We start from the raw sequence: 20,581 nt of genomic DNA, 5'->3' as shown, positions 1-20,581 counted from the left end.
CCCACTTAAGTACTGCATTGCATGAACAATAATGGGCATGCATATGCGTATCCACTTGTGGAGTTCTTAATGGTTATTTGGTCAAAGAATATTCGTCTCAAGGCCTCCATTAAAGACAAGATGTGTATATATATATATATTCTACGGCAAGTTGTAGCTTACCAACGTGATCAACTCGACTGGTCTTGTTTTCATGTATGATAATCGATTGATTTTATCTGTACATTTCACAAGAACCGCTAGATCATATCATTCATTCATTCATACTACAGTACAGGGCCCCTGATCCGAATATCTTGTATGTAAAAAGGAATCAGCAAGATGGGTAAGCAGTAAGCTAAATTTGAAATCATAAATGCCAACGACTTCCTACATGTGCACTAAATGGTAAACTAACGAGAAGCATATTTTAGCGTACCAAATGGTGAACTTGTCCAAAAAATATTTCATGAAAATAGAATTGACATGCTAAAAAGCAGGTGCCAAAATGATCAAACCCCCAGCCCATCTTATCTTCCTAAAAGTTACACAACTGGAAAGATTGTATGTGCCCAAAGTTGGAATACAGTATTAAACCTTTAAGAAGATGTAACCAAACAAGAGCTGCCACTAAACTCTCATTTGAGTTCACAATTTAAGTATAGTCTGAGGCGGACGAAAATAGAGGAAATATGAAATTGAAAGGTAAAGGGAACAGAAATATGTCAGAGCAAGTAAAACAAGAACACAACTTACTCTTCTACTACACATGGAGGACCGCTACATTTGCCAATTTTGCCACGATTTCCATCACAGTTCCATCTTTCTCCCATGCCTACCCGTATCCACGAATGTGAGAATATATCATCATTCTTGTGCTTCTGAAACCATATTGGATGCTTGCTCTTCTACTAGGTATAGAGTATCACTACTTTGACCAAATATGTCATGAATTTCATCCCAATTCCCCCTTTCTCTTGCTTCCCAGTATCCATTTGTATAACGATAACATCCATCTTCGTCCTTCCGAAACCATCTTGGCTGCCATCCCCTCTCTTGGAGCTTCCCTGCCTGCACCAAAGAAGCAGAGAAAGTTTGTCCAGTATGGTTTCTATTTAGAAAAAGAAAACTAGTCATGTTGTGTTGAGTTGCAGAGAAGAGAAGCTTTTCCATGGGGATACAGAAAGTAGGTTGGTTCCAAAAGCAGATGACTTCTGATGGTTCAAACCGATCAAAATATTAAAAACAAAGCTCACCAGATTTTTTGCGAGAAATTGATACAGCTCAGGTTCTATAAGGAATGTATTTAGGTGGTAAGAGTTATGGGCCTAGCACAATAACTCAAACATGCAAGCTGGATTACATAATAGGACTCGATGATGGATGCACAAAAGAATGCAATAGATGGGTTTATGGGCAAACCTGTCTCTGTAAATATTCAAGACGCAGCTTCTCCGCGTTTGCCAATTCATATTCTCCATTCTCTAGATGTCTCTGATCCGGCCTCAGTCGTGAGTCAGTTGGGGGCAATTTCTCCAGTAAGCCAGGAGTGGTTTCATTTAGCGATATTGCAAAAGGGGTGAGATTGTATCTTGTTTTAGTAGCAGATTTGTCTCGTTCCCATAGCAATACAGCTTCCGTCATCGGATCATAGCCCTTTGGTTTTGTAGTTGGATCTCCCAGCACATAGTACATTGCTTCATCCCACTTCCCCAACAACATTGCTACCTTCTCACCAGTTCTGTTATCTTGGACAAATCCATGGACCTGAAGTTCACAAAAAGGAAAATATAATATCAATAATATTTGGATCTCATATCAACAAAGACAAATTGTGTACGTACACCAGTCATGTCGGTGCAACTACCAAATTTCTTCTTTCTAACAGTGCCATTTTTTTAACAGTGGCAAATTCTGAGCACTAAAGAAATTTTCCATTATTGGCATGTAGAGTACAGATTCTGAAAGGTAGTGGGCAAATATTGGGTGGCAGCATCAAAATTTCACGATGGAAAATCATTAAACCATCCTTTAATTGGTGAAAATACCACACTTCATGATAAAGACTTCAGAAAGGGGGCACTATCAGTAATGGCAAGAACACAGACAGTATGTTAAATCAAACCAGTCCAATATTTTGGACTAGGACATCATCATGTATCGAAATTAAGTATAACTACCAGTAATGGAAAGAAGACTATAAAAAACCATGAAAATTCAAAAAAAAAAATCATAAAAGAAATTTCTAAAAATTCCCAATTTTACTTATTATTTTGCGTCGACTCTTACCGTGATAACACTGACAGATATTGAAAACAAACAAAAAGAATTGAATACCCTGTCAAGACTCAAGAGACCTGCTTTGAGTAGTTTTGAGTCTTTCGACTAGATCAACTGGTTTTCTTTGGCTTCAATTATTTTTCAGTATCTTTCAAGCCCAAAAAATAATCCTAGACCAGCTCCCGCCTCCCAGTTCAACTAACAGATTCCCATCAGTTTTTAAACCATTGTATAGAACATAAGCAGGGATAATGCGTTCACAATAGCTTGTTCGATGAATAAAATTACCTGATGAGGATTTCGGTCTATGATGGACTGCTCCTTGAATTTGAGCTTGCAGGAGTAGTTGCCACTGCCATTGATACGCATGGTACCATAGTGGTCACAGTATATTTTTCCAATTATAATATTGTATATAGAAGTGGTGACCTTGCTCCATTGGTAGGTTTCACCATCCTCAAACTGCAACGTAAGCAGTCCAACAGGATCAAGCTGAATAGACCGACCCCAAAACTTACCCTTGAGATTCGAGTCTGCCCAGAACTTCCAGCCTCTGCCTTCACAGTGACAAGCAACAATCATCGGATGGTGGCTCACCTGAACGAAAGCTGCTTGTCAGGAACATGGTAGGAATTAAGAAAATGCCACATTACAATCTTATTCCAGAATATTATGCCCTTAAGACTTGGTTCTTATAAAGTTCAAGGACTCTCTTTCCTACGTTTGCTTGAAGGTACAGAGGAAGGAGAAGGATTACCTTTTCAGAGAAGAAACGAAGTCCTTTGTCTGGATAATCAGCTTCATAGGTTTCCCCCAGAAGAGGGTTGAATGGTTTACACTGCCTGCCTTCTGTGGATGCATAGCCAGATACAGCAAAGGCTGCAATGTTCAGAATTCTCATCAAGTGATTCCCCTGCACCATGTAAGCTCCACGTTTAACAAGACATCCAAGCATTGTGACACAATAGTTACTTTAGACAGCATTTGAACAGCATAAATTATTGGCTAGAGCAAAAGAGTGAAGGTGGTAAATAATGAAATCATTGATTAACGACCTAATTCCACACAAGTACATTAAAGGGCTTCTTTACTTAAAAAGTGCTAACACAATAAAAATGATAATTGGAAGTCAATAAAGTAACAACAAACTAAGTCAAACAGCCCCAATCACAAGTGAACTGTGCACTACCTCTGAGTCCATATTGATATTGTTTTCTGAGATTCTAATCTTTCGCATTTCCTGCTATATTAAACATTTCAATATTGTTCAAGTGATACTGCAAAATACCCTCTCAATTATTTAAGTTTTTAAGCTTCATCATTTCGTTTAGGCAGTCAAACTCAGAGCACAAGGCTTATGCTACTTCAGGGTCTGGAAAGAGAAATATACACAGCCTAACCAGTATTGGGAGGAAGCTATTTCCCAGTTCTAAGTGGTGACACCTTAAATGCTTGGCGCAACCTTAGCACTGCCCCAGGCTTCGAACTCTAAGTTTAATCAATATATTAACTCTGTAAGCTGCATAGGTAACAAAACTTTGCATTTTCTGCTAAACCGAAGAGATGCAATGAGCAATTATATTCAAGTTGAAAATTTCAATTGTCTTAAAATGTGCTTTTCATCAAGTGAAATATGCTGGTAACATAGGTGTTTTAATCAACATGAGGCCAGTAATGCTTTAAACTCAGACATTGTACAAGCTACCTCAGCTAAAATGTGAAGCGCATCATGTCCTAAAATTGCTTCGCCACAAAAGAAATAACATACGAGGACCTCACCTCCTTTCCCCATTCCAATGCCACATCCACCAAGTATGAATATTCCAAATCCTCAAAGCACTTTTGCAGTGAAGAAAGCGGTTCATTAAAATAAACAGGAAGACAAACTCCAGACAAGTCTTTTCCAATATTGTCTTTGATAATTGACCATAGGCCAACAGGCTTCTCTCTCTCTTTTGGCTCAGGCAAATTGTCTCTTCTTTTAACATACGGGTATTGAATTGCCCTGATCTCCTTCTCAACCCCATGCAAATGATCAGAAAAGAATGAATCTCGCTCATTTAGGCATGCATTTTGTAAGGTTTCCCTACTCCGATAGGAAGCACTTCTCAGAGCATCTGAAGACAAAAAATCATTTGTATCAAAAAATGTTCCATCTTCTTCATCTGTTTCAACATCAGCTCCATCTTGGCTTTCATTATCCCCATAAGAGTCACTTGCACTACCTTCTGACATGACGGAATAGAAGTCTGTAACACAAAGAAAATATGAAATCATTAAGTTCTTATAAGTTACAACATACATCTATATATATATATATATATATGAAAAGACATCCCATCAGATGCCTAGTTAACGAAACAAAATTTAAGGCATTGTAGAAATATACTATGAAATGAAAAACTTCTAAAGAATAAAATTAACAAGACATGTTCAACGTGTGTTTTTGTGATCTAAAAGCTTCAGAGGAATTAAATGTGTATCGGTGCATAGGTCTATAAACTTTGTCACTTGTCAAGCAAGAAAAACATTCAGCTCCATAAATGATTTGCAACAAACTAGAAGTTTGTATCTGCAGAATAGTCTAAGAGATCAAGAAGTTTATTTGCTCTCTATATTAATTGCGCGACAAAGGACAAAGGATCCACTTGGATGATCACATAATGACTTTCATCCATATATACTTCAAGTATGTTTAAATTGTTATCGTATATTAAGCCCCTAAGGTACTACATGTAACTACAAATAATAAAGTATCGTAACAACTGAGATCTGAAAGCATCACTAACCACTGAATCTTCTATTTCCTTGTCCACAACATGACTCGTGTTCCTTTGTTTCATCCACTACAGTAGTCTCTAGCTCTACTTTCTCTGTCTGCAAGATAATTATGGTAGAATAAATTAGTCATCAACACAAAAAGCTCTCCATAGTCCATAGTCAGGTTTAGCAGCAAAAAACAGGAGAAATTCTCACAATAAGATAAATGAATAACAAATGGGGGAAACACTAAGATAAATTCCTGAACCAGTAGCGACTCCTAGGAGCAGCTGTTTTTTAATGCACGGACTACATCTTGAAACACACATCCAGTCTGCTAACATAAATAAGCGCCAGAAAGAAAAGGAAGCCCAATGTTTTGCCATGTTGAATGGACAATCAAAGAGTTTTTTATCCTCTCTACCCTTACATAGTGTAATGAAGACCCACCTTCGCCCCTAGTCTTTCCCTTTCCTGCTCACACCCATCACCCCTCCCTATAAAGAGAACAAGAATCTACATAACTAATGGAGACTAACAGCAGAAATAGGTTTAAAATCCTCAATCAAAGATGAGACAATTGGAAACTCTAAAGAGAAATGAGTATAGAATATAAGTAAAAGTGACCAGCTGAATGTTCATAAATCATAATCAGTGGAAGGTAAAGAAGTGTTTTCAGAGGGGGCAAATTGAGGAACATCAAATACCTCCAATTGCCTCAATTTCTCAAACAACATGATATGTTTACAATGAAGATCCTTTAACTTGTTTTGCAACTCAGACACTTCTGAGAGCATAATATTCTCACAGTCTTTGATGACTCCTTCACCAATGCCTTCCTGCAATAACCGTAGTCGTAGCTTCTCAGTTGTAATGAAAACATCTTCAGCAGGTAAAAAATCACTGCTAGACAACCCTCGAGGAAAAAGATCTTTGGCAGCCCTCAGTGCCTCAATCCATGAAGCTCTGTCCTCTCTTGATACACAACGCAAATGAAGAGTTTTTGTTCCTGTGAATACGGTAAGCCTTTTATCATCTGACTTGCTCTCACGGATGGAGGAAACCTGCACATAATATTATTCCTAGCTCAGCTAACATTGAAACCAAATATGCAAAGATACACACAAAACTGTGCATAGTCATGCACAATACCAAAAAAAAAGAGACTGTTATGTGCAACAAGAGGACGCACTAAATACTGTAAACATGCAGTTGACAACCAACCAAAAAGACAAAAATTATTATGGACTTAAACTTAGAGGTGAGAAATGTTAAGAAATATTCGAGTTTACCTATTAGCAAGAAGCACAAAGCTGATGATGATTTTAACAAGGCAAAAGCAAAATGCATCATGTGTTATAATAAAACCAACTTTGTTCTCCCATTCACAGTTAATTTCCCAGCAAGATGAATATCTCCTTAAAGGAAAAAAAAAAAAAAAAATGAGTGCTGCACGGACATGAGATAAAGTTTGGAATTGCAGTAGCATTGTTAACTTATGTGACGCAATCAGAATCATCATATTTCATTTGATTATATGGGAAAACAATTCTCGTGCACAAGACTCCCGCAGTGGGTGGATCGGGGACAAGCAAGATGTACGCAGACTTTAGTACTTTACTCCACATAATATGCGGAGACGCTGTTTCCAGAAATTGGACCTGTGACCTCTATGTTGCACCCCTACAATTCTACCAATGGGCCACATGTGGATATTCTATTGATGAAGATCAGGGATGAACTTTTCATCTCCTTTCCAATAAATCATCAAATCCATATCTCAACTATTACACAAATTAGAGTAAGTGCAACTCTATCAGGAAAGGAATATAAGTTATTGAACCAGTGATATAAATCACCACACTGCCGAAGTTCAATAATCTTTTTTCATAGATGACATTTTTTGGAGATAAATTATAAGCGATAATTACCGGTATGCTTTTGTTGTGCTTCACTAGCATACTGACTGACTAGCGACTGTTACCTTGAGCCGATGTCTAATGTGCAAACAAGAGATTGACCCTTTTTAGTGCAGTGTTTTCATTTTGTACCCCCAGAAAAACATGGAAAAAAAAAAAGATGAAGAGATAGAGGGTTTTTTAATGCAAAAGATCTCCTCTACAATTGCAAATAGCTGTTTACTTATGATTTAGAGACATATTAACTGAGTACATCAAGAGAGAACAAATATTAGAGCTTCCATTTGAAGATGGCCAGGTTATGCCCAAGCATAGTATATTTTACTCACTGACTAGTTTCCAGTCTACATGCAAATCCCTGTTCTATAAATTTTTTTTAAGGAGTGCATTGAACTTTTAATTATTCCAATAACCATATGGCCATGATGTACATTCATGGCAACAAGTACTCCCACGCCAGACTAGGCAAGCAACACAAATTCTCAAATACTAAATGAAATTTTGAATTTTCTCCTAGTACTATCTGTAGGTGAACCTCTTTCTTTTTCTTTTTTTTTTTAAACAGCTTACCGGGTGATCCATTGACCACCAACAATATTCTGACATTTGTTTTACATTGCACCCAACTCTTAAGGGAAGACTATTTCCCTTTACTTAAAATAACACTAATACTCATCATACCGCATCCATAGAAGAATGAGTCGATAGAAAACAAAACAGAGGTGGCAACAGCATTTCGTGTTCCTCGTCGTTTCCAGTGGCCAAACAAAACTGGATACTAACAGAAAACACAACAAAGAAGCGAAAATACACACAAACAAACAAAATAACGAGTGTATTCGGCTGACGAGATCGAACCTTCAAATGTATCTCACCGAATGGCTTGCATCGCCTCGCGGATGCGGATGCACCATTACTGAGTCGATTACTATTCCAACTCGCCTTTCTCATGTACCTTACGGAATCCTCTCCGATCAACCGCCTAACTCCTTTGTCTCTGGTAGGACTTACGAGAATCTTGTCAGGTCCATGAATCTTATAATACGAGAGTACGCCATCTTCGAGTACAAACCACCGCGGCCGCCATCCTTTGCCGTAGTTCACCCACTTATACATAATCCCCGCCACGCTTCCACTAACTCCGCCATTCCCGCAGTAAGTCTTCGAATCTCTCGCTTCAACGACCGCATCTTCTCCATCTCGAATCGCATCAAACGAAAATCTGTCATAATCAGTGCCAACGGAGGACACCTGAGCCGAGAAGCTAGGTTTCGGAGTGCGATTCACTGTCCTGATCGAACTCTCAAGCCCTAACTGACACTGACTGGACGATTTCACCACCCCTGGATTCGCCCGGTCGCGATCAATCGAAACCGGAGCAATGCAGCAGAGAGGATTCATCATTCATATCAATCACTCATACAGCATCGATGAACGAAAATGCACGCACTATGAAGCCTGTTAACACACAATGAGCTCCCCGATTCGGTTAGATCCGGCTCGGAATCTAAATGCACGACCCGATCGGAGCTCAAATAGGATCACATAAAGAAGCGCTTCTGATATCACACAAGAAGAATCCAAGATCGGAAGCGAAACGGAGAGTGTAACGCCGTGGAGCAAAATATGATAGAGATGTAATAATTAATAAACAGTCGTATTAATTACAAAAGAGGTGGGGGGTGCAGTGCGCATACAGATCCATTTACGGCAGTGGTCAGTGATGCAGAGAGCAGTAGTAGTAGGAGGGCAGCAGAGTAGGTTAGAGCTTAAACAACAAACAGCGACAGCTTTAAAGCGCGCATAAATGCATGGGGCGGTGCACCTCCGATCGATCCAAATTCAGTCTGCTTTTATTGATTTTTTTATATGAATTAATAGTCTAAGGAGCACTACGTCTGGTTCGTGCGATGACGATGCGGTGTGGTGTGGAGGAGCAGCTAGCATGCGCAAGTGGTGTGGTGATTGTTTTGGTGGGGGATTTGGGGCTTGTTTGTTTGCTGGGTAAAAGAGAAGGTCGTGTTTGGATTGTAGCCAATTGTCCTCTAAAGTAAGTTGAAATGACGTGGTTAGACGGTTGGGATTGCTTTTCATGTACCAGGATTGCGATGTTGGTATAGGGGCTTTTTAGGTATTTCAGGCCCGGATAGCTATTACTGAATAGTGCATTGGATGGATTTATTTGTAAATATCTTTGGACATCTACAGATGTAGTGCGGTGTCAGTGACTAATGACCGTTGAAGAGGAGAGTTACTTGTCTGCGTTGGAGGTCCATTGTGGATATGGAGTCTCAACAATTCATTTCGTCAACGCAAAAGTTACCCTCACAGTTACGTTAGTAGCTTAGATAATTTCAAACTCAAGCTTAAAAAAATAGACGTCCGAAATCAAAAACAACACCGGAATATATATATCTAGTCTAGATAATATCGGAATAAATTGAACAAAATACGGTCTCAGGATAAACCTGAACAGATTGGACAAAAAAAACAAATGATATATATTAAATGTTTTGACTTTCTCTTCATCAAGATTTAACGTTGAAAATACTAATTTCTATCAACTGAGAGGTTTAGGTTTGGGTGGAGACATAAAGTGGGATAATTACCCACTTATAATTTAATGATTATTTCATACTAGGGTACCCAGATTTCACAGAAAATAGCTCCTTTTTATCCCAATGCCATACTACTTGATCTTGGCAAGGAACAGGATATAGAGAAATAGACCAAATTAATCGAATTACCTTTATACATTTAAAATGATGTAGTTTTGATATCTACGTGAGTGCAATTATATTGTTAAGCGAATTTGACCAATTTTAGGTTGAACATCATGGTTTGATTAATATTGAGGTTAAATTTTTTCCCATTTTCTGACAAATTTTTCCGATCAATCAGTTATTTAAAGAAATATGTAAATTCTTTAACCGAAAATCGATCATTCGGTTCAACTATGTCGGTAAATCTTTACACCTCTGGTTTGATATACCGTTTTAAGTATTTCGATTTGGCTAAAATTTTATTCATAACCAATCGCATATTACTCCTATTTCCGAAAAATGTTTTAGAGCTATATGGTTATACTATGTGTTGTCGTTCCAATGAAATCAAATACTTAGTATTATTTTTAAAAAAATTTGTGGATTGGGACAAGGAGTAACCCTTGGGCATTATGATGAGGGTACTCAGCCGCTGAGTCATAATTACTTCTCAAATGGCCAACCCGTCTCTGCAACCCCATCAAGAGTTCAAGACGAACAATTGGAGAAGTTTCTTGCCCATGACATTTATTAATTCATGAAGTCCGACCCTACCAACCATTTACAAATAAATTTAAGCCAAAGTTTGTAATTTGCATAACTCAACCCTGTGAGTTTGTGACCACTAAAAAAAGGAAATAATTTTTTTCTAATTCTCCATATTGTTTGGTAGAAAGTTTTGACAATAGCATCAATTATGGTAGTTTAAATATTAAACAAATATTTAATATTAATAAAAATATTTTAATATTAAAATTTTTTAAAGGATGTTTAATATTAATACTAATAGCAAACTAATATTTAATATTAATAGTCATATGTTTAAACAAATAACTAATAGTAATAAAAATATTTTAATTAATTTAATAAACTAAAAAAGTTTAATATGCCCTTGCATATATTAATATGGTACTAAGGGAATTTCATTTTAACCCAAGGTTAATGAAGTAAATCTCTATCAAACATTCACAAAATTGTCCAAAAATTATTAAATCTTGAACAATTGTAAAACAATCATTTTGGACCATCAAAATTATCTAGAATTTTGAGCTACCTACCTCCATCAAAAGTGTGCACCATCAATAGTGATAAATGGTAGGCAATAAAAGGTGCAATAAGATATTTACTCCTATAATTTAACCAAAAGTTGTCGTCAATGATCCTCTTTTATGGATCGACAATGAGACTGTCGGCTGCCAATGTTTTCTTAATTATATATATGTGAAATTATTTATATCATAATACCATACATCAGCTGCTTTGAGTCGGAATACACCCATGAAGTCATAAAATTCAGTATAAAATTGAGAATGCGACTGATAAGAACAAGGCTTTATTAACAAAAACACACTTAATTTCATCTTAATTAGTACGAAAGAAAAGATACAATGTAGAGGGAGAGAGACAACAAACAAGAAAGAAATATAATGAGTATGTTAACATTCAATCTCACATCCGTTGGAATATCCAATCATGTGTGATTTATAAATCATTGGCCACCCCTTAACAAATACTAGGCATTTTTTTAGGTTTAAGTGAGTAGGGCTTGACCCACTTATTGAGCCTAAAAGGAATAAAGCCATGCGAACCCAATATATCAACAGGAACCAGGAACCGATAAAACTCATAGTGGACTTGAGATTTAAAATTTCTGCTAATTGGAGCAAATTCTAATTGCAGCCACATCCCGAGTAAAACAATTGAAAACACCATTCCGGATAAAACAATAGAAAACACGTCGTATACATGTAAGGGTGAAATTGTATTTTTAAATAATTTGTATTTAGTAGGGGTAAAATTGTATTTTAAATAAATTTGTATTTAGTAGAATATTAATAGTTAGCTACATAATTTTTTTTTGATAAAATGTTTAAACATCATCACTTCATTTCATAATAACAAACGTTACACCTAGTGTCACGTTAGCGGCATAGGAGCATAAGAATTTACAAAAACTAACAAGAACTACAAAATCAAAGAATAAACACCGAACTAACATTGACAACGCCGAACTAACATACAAATATACCCGAAAACACTGTCTCGATCTAAATTCAAACAGAATAAACAAAAACATAAAACAAGAAAGACCTTCTCTACCAGATCTAAGAGCCCCATCACTGTGCACCAAATATGTGTCACTAGAATACACCAACAGATCCGATGTTGTGAAGAATCCAAGGCAACTAGATGAGAATAACCATATTTAATCTCCACAGGAGACGGTGTGGTGAAAAAACTTTGCGTATTCCTTATAAAACATAACAGAGATTGTAAAATATATTTACTAACTAGCAACAAATCAACAAAACTTAAAAGGTGTATGAAAGAGGAGAGGATGGTCTCCTCCTCCTCAGATCTCTACTATGAGAAGTTTTGGTTGAGAGAAAATTTGAGAGCGAAGAGGCGGCTAGAGTTTACGGGGTTTAGGGGGGCCGTTGTAGTAAAAACTATAGCAGCCCCCGCTGTAGCACATTTGAGGTAAACAAATTTTTTTATTTATTTTCTAAAAATTATACAAGTGTAGTATTCGGTCTAACGAATCCAACGATATATTTTTTTGTTGAAAACAAAAATCAAATTTAACATGAAAAATGTATAACAATTTTAAACCGTTGAATATAAACTCAAAACATTCGATGTTTCGATTGCGATGAATTTGATTTTTGTTTTCAACAAAAATATATCGTTGGATTCGTTAGACCGAATACTCACATGTATAATTTTTAGAAAATAAATAATTTTTTTTTGCCTCAAATGTGTTACAATGGGGGTTGCTGTAGCAACCCCGGCACCCGAGTTTATGACCTACAAACTTATTGATATAATAAAAAAGTTGTCTTTACGGCTTATAGCATCTACAATTTAAATCCATGTTATGCTGCATCACACTATATATTTTTTTTATTTTTAAAATTTGTGTCTTGTTTTTTTGGTTTGTTTTGGAAACCGAATCCATGTGCATTACAGGCGTAAGCATAGTTTTTAATAATTAATAATACTCGAGAGGAGACGAAAAAGAGAGAGAAAAAAAAAGCCTCTGTCGATGTGTTGTACTGTTTTGATTGCCAATAAAAGTATCGCAGAACAATAGAGGGAGAAGGTAATGATGCAGAAGTCGATGATGATGGAAGCGAATTCGTCGAATTTTTATTGTTGTGTTTGAGATGGACATAGTTAAAGAAGCAGTGTTCACGAAACGGAAGCTACTGTCGCCAATCCCTAGCTGTGCGTTGAGTCGCTGCTTTCGCTTGGGATTCAAGTCTACTCACTTTCCTTTATCGCGCTCACGGAAGCGCCCCTCTCGATGATGATCCTATCCCTTCCTGAAATTTATATCGGATATCACCCGCAGGTCCATTCTTATCACCGCCACAACTACAATCGTAATATTTATCAATTCCGCCGATCACTCTTCCTCCCCAATGGACCCCACTTCTCGCCCAGCCGTCGTCATCGACAACGGCACCGGGTACGTGTATTTTATTGTTTGCAGAATCTGTGTATTTGTAAGCTGACATATACGGCCTATTACCTGTTTGACACAATGCTCCAATTAAAGTTCATTTGCAGATTGTGGTTTCTTTGCTGTTTTTGGTTTGTGGTTCAGGTTTACTAAGATGGGTTTTGCGGGTAACGTAGAGCCTTGTTTCATTCTTCCAACGGTAGTTGCGGTCAACGAATCGTTTCTGAACCAGTCGAGGAGTTCTTCCAAGTCCAATTGGTTAGCGCAACACAGCGCGGGTGTCATGGCGGATCTGGATTTCTTTATAGGAGACGAGGCTTTGGCGAAATCGAGATCCAGTAATATTTACAATCTTAGCTATCCGATGCGTCACGGTCAAGTTGACAATTGGGATGCCATGGAACGTTACTGGCAGCAGTGCATTTTCAACTATCTTCGTTGTGATCCGGAAGACCATTACTTTTTGTTGACTGAGAGCCCGCTCACTGCACCAGAGACTCGCGAGTATACGGGCGAAATCATGTTTGAGACGTTCAATGTTCCTGGGCTTTATATTGCTGTCAATTCAGTACTTGCTCTTGCTGCTGGGTATACCACATCGAAGGTCAGTATTGTAGTCCTTTGAATTCTGGGGGTTATTCGACCAGCTGTTTGGTAGCTTATAGAGGCTTGAAGTCCTGTAGTTCTCAATTACCTGAGAATTTTGGCTATTTCTTTGATTTTGACCGTGTTAGGGTTGAATAAAGTAACTTAATGTTTTGAGATGTTCAACTTATTAGCCCGAAATGGATTTTGGTTGAAAATCTGCTATGGTTTGATGACCCAATATTATTTCGAGCACTAGTAAATCACGAGTGAAATTGGCTAGGCAATCAAATATGTTTAGTTATATTAAATTATTTTAGGCATTGTCAAAATTTTATGTGAGATGGAGATATTATCCTACAATGTGGCGTAGTCTTTGTTGTTCTGGGATTTCTTAGTCAACGACCAAAGAGGACTTCTGATTAGAAAAAAGGTATTGTTGGAGTCACTTTTGTTCTCCTATTTAGAGCTTGAGGAATCAAAACGCATATTTTCTTATGATAAAAATAAAAACATAGACAAACGTTTTGGTGTATGCTTTTCCTTGTTAATGTCATTTCAAGGGGATAGACAGAGACTGAATATACCTGCTTTTCTGACGCACATGATGTCTTAGGTTTCTAATACATTCCATTATATTGAAGGGTGTTCAATGTTGGATTCATTTTTGATTTGTTATTTTATTATTATTACTATTATTATTGTTGGTGTGAGAGTGGACTAAAACATTGTTGAGGAGTACTAGGGCAAGCATTCCTTAGTCAACATGCTGCAAAAGTGGATGCAGTTGAGTCAAGAGTGCTAGCACTAACTTTTGCCATAACGAAAGATTGGAAAAGAAATGAATGTATCTGACCCTTAGTAGATGTAGCTTGAATTAAGGATAAGACGGTGAAATTCTCCATTTAAAGAAGAAATATGTGTGCCACTCAAAGAAAGTATTAAGACCTTATGTTCATTCTATAAACAAGGGGTAATACATGAAAACCCATGGTATACAGGACTCTTTGTTTATTGAGATTGAAACTATATGCAGAATGCTAAAACAAATATCGTCACTAATTATTCTTCTTAGGGAATGCTTCCAGATAATATTATGAAATAAGGATTAGCATCTTTGAAAATATAGTTTTTTAAGAAGTTATATCTGGGAATTTCGTCCATGAACCTTCAAGTGGTAACTTTTGTAATGATTGATATGGAGGAGGACTCTAACTTTATCTATTGAGCATGTGCCTGTTGGTTTCAAAGTTGTGTTTTCTTGTCCGCCATCCTCAGGTTTGTTTGTTTTTCCTACTTTAGTAACTACTCAAGTATGCGTTTTGTCTTGCATTTGGATTTTACTTTTAGATTGACCTACAGTTCTCTTTAGTGTGAGATGACAGGGGTTGTAGTCGATGTTGGAGATGGGGCTACTCATGTGGTACCTGTAGCAGATGGTTATGTTATTGGGAGCAGCATCAAGTCAATTCCTATTGCTGGCAAAGATGTTACACATTTTATTCAACAGCTCATGCGGGTAAGTTTGCTCCTATTTTAAGAATTTCGCTAGTTACTTATAATGTCTACAATGGTTTTAGTTATTATGTGGCTCCTTTTTGTAAGTGCTAACTTACCTTTTGGGCTATAATTGGAGTTTTTTACTTGTTACAAATCTATGTGAAGGCTGCCAATGCCATTAAGTCCTTCAGTCAGTTGCATGTTCTTTGGATTTTTTATTATGTGCATCCATCTATGTCCTTTGAATATGTCAGATTTGGACTATAGGATGATGTTGCTGCCTCCTTGGTGCGTGCTGTGTATTTTTAGTTATCTTCTCTAGCCAGTGACTCCTTTTCGAAAGGATGACCGTCACTTTCAAAATGCAAAATATTATCAATGTTCTTGTTTTGTAATTTTGGAACTCTTTTCAGTGGTATATTTGGAAATCCTGTTACGGTGGTGGCTGTTTTACCTGTAAATGCTTGTAAACTCACTTCTAAAAGCCATCAATTGGCTGCAACTAATGACAGATATGTGTTTGTATGTATAACTCAATAGTTATTATATTGAGGTGTTATGTTATTATGATCATTGTATTTTAAATTTTTTCTGTGTAGGAAAGGGGAGAGAATATACCACCAGAAGATTCATTTGAAGTAGCTCGGCAAGTGAAAGAAATGCATTGCTACACCTGCTCTGATATTGTCAAGGTTATTTTTTCCTTTTGTTGAATAATGCTACAAATGGATGTTGTCTTGAGCGTGAGGTTTTTTTTTTTTGGCTGTTTGCAGTGTGCCATTTCATGTGACTGTCAATTGAACTTTAGATTGTAGATATAGTTTGCTGATACTTAGAAGTTCTCTAATTCCAGGAATTTAACAAGCATGACAAAGAACCAGCCAAATATATTAAGCAATGGAGAGGTATTAAACCAAAGACAGGTGCACCGTACTCATGTGATGTTGGTTATGAAAGATTTCTTGGCCCTGAGGTTTGATCTTTGTTTCTATTGTCTTTCATTTTAAACACACTTTTGTTATCCTATTGCGTGATAACAGGAAAATTTTGCAATGTTTACATTTGTTTAGTGCAGAATGACTGATTGGAAATCATTGATGTGCATCATTTTCTAGTTAGGATATTCTTGGCCTTTAATCTCTCTTGCTGGCTTTGCACCTTCTCGGTGCCCCTCGAATTTCTTTTGCATTCAAAAAAGAAAAAAAAGAAGAAGAGGGTGTTCGTTGAACAACACATGGAAGGATTTTTCCTTACTTATCCTGTTTAAACCATCAGGGATCTAATTAATTCTTTCGATTTTGGCTGTGTAATATCGTAAAATGATCAGTCTTGCTTGGTAGGCATATACTACATTGGATTTGGACATTTGCTTTGGGACTTCAAAAAAATTTTACCCAGTCCATTGTTTTGTCATATCTTTTCTGGTACCTATCGAGAATATTTGCCATTTGACATTTGTTGCTTCTGGTATTAACTGAATAAAAGCATAGTGACATTGACTGCAGTTGATAAGTTATAATTTACTATTGTACCAGGAGCTGGTTATAGTATTTGTATTGTTGGCTGTAGTAACTATTACAATGGGCAAAGATTCTGATCAAAAAAACAGTAGGCAAAGATGATCTGGTTTTGATATATTCTGTGATTTTCAATAATAGTGCTCTTCTGCATGTTGAATATTGATGAAATCATGAAAAGATGCTAAGTAAGAGAGAAACTGACGAGTTGTGTTTCAAGTGAACAGATTTTTTTTATTCTTATTTTTTCCCCTTTTCATCTATTCAAATATCTGATAATTAGTATAATTGTACTGCATTGTGCTAAGCTTTAATCCTTCCCCCCCTGCTTTGGCAGATTTTCTTCAATCCCGAAATTTATAGAAGTGACTTTGCAACTCCTTTGCCAGTTGTAATAGACAAGTGTATTCAGTCAGCTCCAATTGACACGAGGAGGGCTCTGTACAAGGTGAAGTACAGTTTTAGAGAATAAATTTAGCCATAGCCTTTATATGAGATATACTTGATTAAAAGAATGGAAAATACATTGTTAGAATATATTATTATGATTTAGTTTCCTAGTTTATGTTGATTTAGGTTCTGATTATGTTTCCTTTATTTTTAGATTTCCTTAGTCTCTAGGTTGGACTTTTCCTCTCTTCCCCTATATAAGGACTCTCTTTATATTACGCAATATATCGATCAATATTATCAATCTTTTATTTTAACATACCTAACTGTGATGCAGCACAAGAAATCTAGCTTAATATGAATGAAAGTAGAATTTGGGGGGAGGAGAGGGGGGAAATATCATGAAACAAAGGCTTTATTATTGCTAACCTCAAATGCTCTCGGAATCACTATTATAATATGTTATCAGCCCTAGAACATTCAGATTTTCTTCATGCAGTTTGACTGACCTTTAGACTTCTCATTATTTGTTTTTATATTGAAACTCAAAACTATAGTACACAATAACTTAACTAGTGCAATGCCCTAGTCTATCTATTCAATACTTGCTTAAATGCCTTTTGGAAAGCTTGTAATATCCCCCAAACTATCTGTTGGAATGACGAATCTTCCATGAAAATCGGCTGGGACATTTCTGGTTGATGTCTCCAGAAAATCTTTTTTCAATGGTTCATTATTTCCATCAAATTGGAGGCCGAATTTGGTGATGACCCGCTGCACTTTTTTCATTATAACTGGGGAAAAGGGTGCACGATCACACGAATTGCCTTTGAATAAATTAAGAAATCCTCTTTCAGAACAATATCATTTTGTGATTCATTAGTAAGTAGACTTTTCTCTCTTAACCAGTAGGATGGGTTAGATTATGAACTGTTACTACTGGCCACCATTCTTGGATTTTTGGATTTTTAATCTGTCAGTTTGCGTCTGCAATTTACACACCAATCTACAGTACTCTTCTTCCACCATGCTGAAGGATATTACTTAAAATTGTGGATTACTTGCCCTACCAACTTGTGAATGTGTCTACCGAGGATCTATATTGGTAATTCCAGTGCACAAATGCATGCTTTTTCGTATGGTCTTGTCTTGATTTTCCTTGTTTTCCTGGCTCACATGCTAATTTTGGATAGACATACAATTTTTAACTTCTGAAACCTCATTGGTTTTCACATGTTTAATAGAATATTGTGTTGTCTGGAGGATCAACTATGTTTAAGGACTTCCACAGAAGGTTGCAACGGGATCTGAAGAAAATTGTGGATACGCGAGTTCTTGCGTCCAATGCTCGACTTGATGGGGAAATCAAAGTAAGCACATTTGGATGAATTGACTCTTTTTTTTACTATTATTTTGGAAGTCTGAGCATTTCTTCTTTCATTGTGTCTACAGGCTCAACCAGTGGAAGTTAATGTAGTCAGCCATCCAATTCAGCGATTTGCGGTTTGGTTTGGGGGTTCTGTACTTGCTTCCACGCCTGAATTTTTCGCGGTATAGAATCCGTTCCTATGATCTGAAAGTTTAATGAGTTTCATTTCTCAAGTAAATCTGCAAGCTCATGGTCCCTTTATTCCCATCTTTTAGCATTTACGCAATACCCGTCTATTGGGAACTTGCATCATTGAACGTTTGCTGCGTCCTCATTACAATCTTCACTGAATTTAGACAAGGTTTCTGAGGTATAGGAAATTTTCCCATGACTCCTCCGATGCGAAGCTCACTGATATCATCATTTAATATGGGGTGCTTTGCTGATGTGTTATCTCACAAGTCAGAACTGGATGATTCTTTGTTCCCCAAGAACCCCTTGCTGTATACTCTTGACCCTGAACGGATTTGTTGGAAATTCAATCACCTAAAGCCAAATTTGACCTATGTATGACCAATGTGGGTATATATTTTTATCTTCTTGGGATTACTAATGATCACATGCTTGGGTGTTGCATATTACTGAAATATTGAATTTGGCATATTATCACATACTATTGTAGAATAAGCTCTGATTAAATTGGCCTATGAGTTAGTGGCAAGGTTTCTTGACAGTAACCTGTTTAACTGTTGGAAACAGTATCTCCATCCCATGATTTGTCAGTCTCCTTTGTTTACTCTTATTTTGCAACTGAATTTTGGATTGTAAACTAATGGAGTGCCTGCTTCTTGTTCAGGCTTGTCATACAAAAGAAGAGTACGAGGAATATGGAGCAAGCATATGCCGTACGAATCCTGTTTTCAAGGGGATGTACTGATAGATCGACTTTTATGTAGATATTGTAGGCATTTCGGATGAAAAGGTTCCATGGAATTCCTTCCACCTCAGTTCACTTGATCGGTCCAATCTCCGCTTGTTGCATGCAGTTTGTTGGTGGGTTCGGAGAGGTGGTGTAAAATAGTACAGACAGTTATTCTGCAGTTGTAAGAAATAACAGAAGGGGGGTCAATTGTATTCATTCTTTCATTAGGTAGGTAGTTCTAGATCTTCATCAGCTTGGAGGGTGTTGCAGTGCCTTCGGGCAATACTTTAGTTAGAATACATAAAGAATTTGTAATTCATTTCTTTCCTTTTCATTTAATTGTTGGCAATGATAACTGTATCAACTACTTTTTGACGGTAGGAATTTTCCTTCATTTAGATAAAAATCAAAGGAGTGAGATTTTTAGTTAAAAGGGGGAAATTGTTTTGTGAAATTTTCAAACATTTTCGATAATATAAATTGCTTATCAAAATAAAATAATATATATATATATATATATAGACCCTTATGTATGTGAGAATTCTTTTATATATATATATAAATGTTAGCATGTATAGGGATGGCAACGGGTCAGGTACTCTTCTAATTAGTAAATACCAAAACCGTTTCCATTTAAGATACTCTATACCAAAACCGTTCCAAAACCATTTAAAAAACCATTTAAATTTCCAAACCCGGAACCGTTCCATAACCGTTTACCATCGGGTACCCGTTTACCATTTAACTTTTAATATTTTATTTTTTTCTTTGATGATTATATTAATATAAATTAATATTGAGTATGATTATATTAATTATGATTTTCTAATTCAAATTAGTCTAATTTATAATTTTATTAGTATGCTTCTATAAATATATACGTTTTAATATGCTTTATCATATTATAATTTAATATCATAGTAGTATACCTTTATAGATTATTTATAATATTATTACTATAATGAATTTTTTTATTAAACGGTTCGGGTACCCTAAACCCTACACCAAAAACCAAACCCGACCCTAAACCGTGACGGGTTTGAAAACCAAAACCAAAACCGTTTTCAAAACCTATAAGATCGGTTTTTGGGTTTTAAACGGATCGGATACCCTACGGATAGTGCTCGGATCG

The 20,581-nt window shown here is 36.5% G+C and overlaps 2 protein-coding genes across 2 annotated transcripts; one reads left to right on the top strand and one right to left on the bottom strand.

Annotated features, from left to right (window-relative positions):
- Positions 1 to 388: 388 nt before the first annotated feature.
- On the bottom strand, positions 389 to 8,958 carry LOC120000115 (oxysterol-binding protein-related protein 1D). The gene is made up of 9 exons (XM_038847993.1): positions 8,636 to 8,958; positions 7,797 to 8,497; positions 5,727 to 6,083; positions 5,049 to 5,136; positions 4,039 to 4,508; positions 3,017 to 3,172; positions 2,548 to 2,856; positions 1,402 to 1,746; positions 389 to 1,050 (listed from the first exon to the last, which is right to left on the bottom strand). The coding sequence occupies exons 2-9, from the start codon at positions 8,340 to 8,342 to the stop codon at positions 847 to 849; spliced, it is 2,475 nt and encodes an 824-aa protein (XP_038703921.1). The 5' UTR covers positions 8,343 to 8,497; positions 8,636 to 8,958; the 3' UTR covers positions 389 to 846.
- Positions 8,959 to 12,699: 3,741 nt separating this feature from the next.
- Positions 12,700 to 19,882, top strand: LOC120000569 (actin-related protein 3). The gene is made up of 9 exons (XM_038848701.1): positions 12,700 to 13,172; positions 13,311 to 13,770; positions 15,124 to 15,270; positions 15,851 to 15,943; positions 16,105 to 16,224; positions 17,106 to 17,216; positions 18,403 to 18,528; positions 18,611 to 18,709; positions 19,384 to 19,882. Exons 1-9 carry the CDS (start codon positions 13,126 to 13,128, stop codon positions 19,462 to 19,464), a joined length of 1,284 nt encoding a protein of 427 aa, XP_038704629.1. The 5' UTR covers positions 12,700 to 13,125; the 3' UTR covers positions 19,465 to 19,882.
- The last annotated feature ends 699 nt before the right edge of the window (positions 19,883 to 20,581 follow it).

This window comes from Tripterygium wilfordii, chromosome 6 (genome assembly GCF_013401445.1).
Source record: "Tripterygium wilfordii isolate XIE 37 chromosome 6, ASM1340144v1, whole genome shotgun sequence".
NCBI lineage: Eukaryota > Viridiplantae > Streptophyta > Magnoliopsida > Celastrales > Celastraceae > Tripterygium > Tripterygium wilfordii.
Note: the sequence above shows the minus strand (reverse complement) of the source record. Positions and strands in the feature narration are given on the sequence as shown.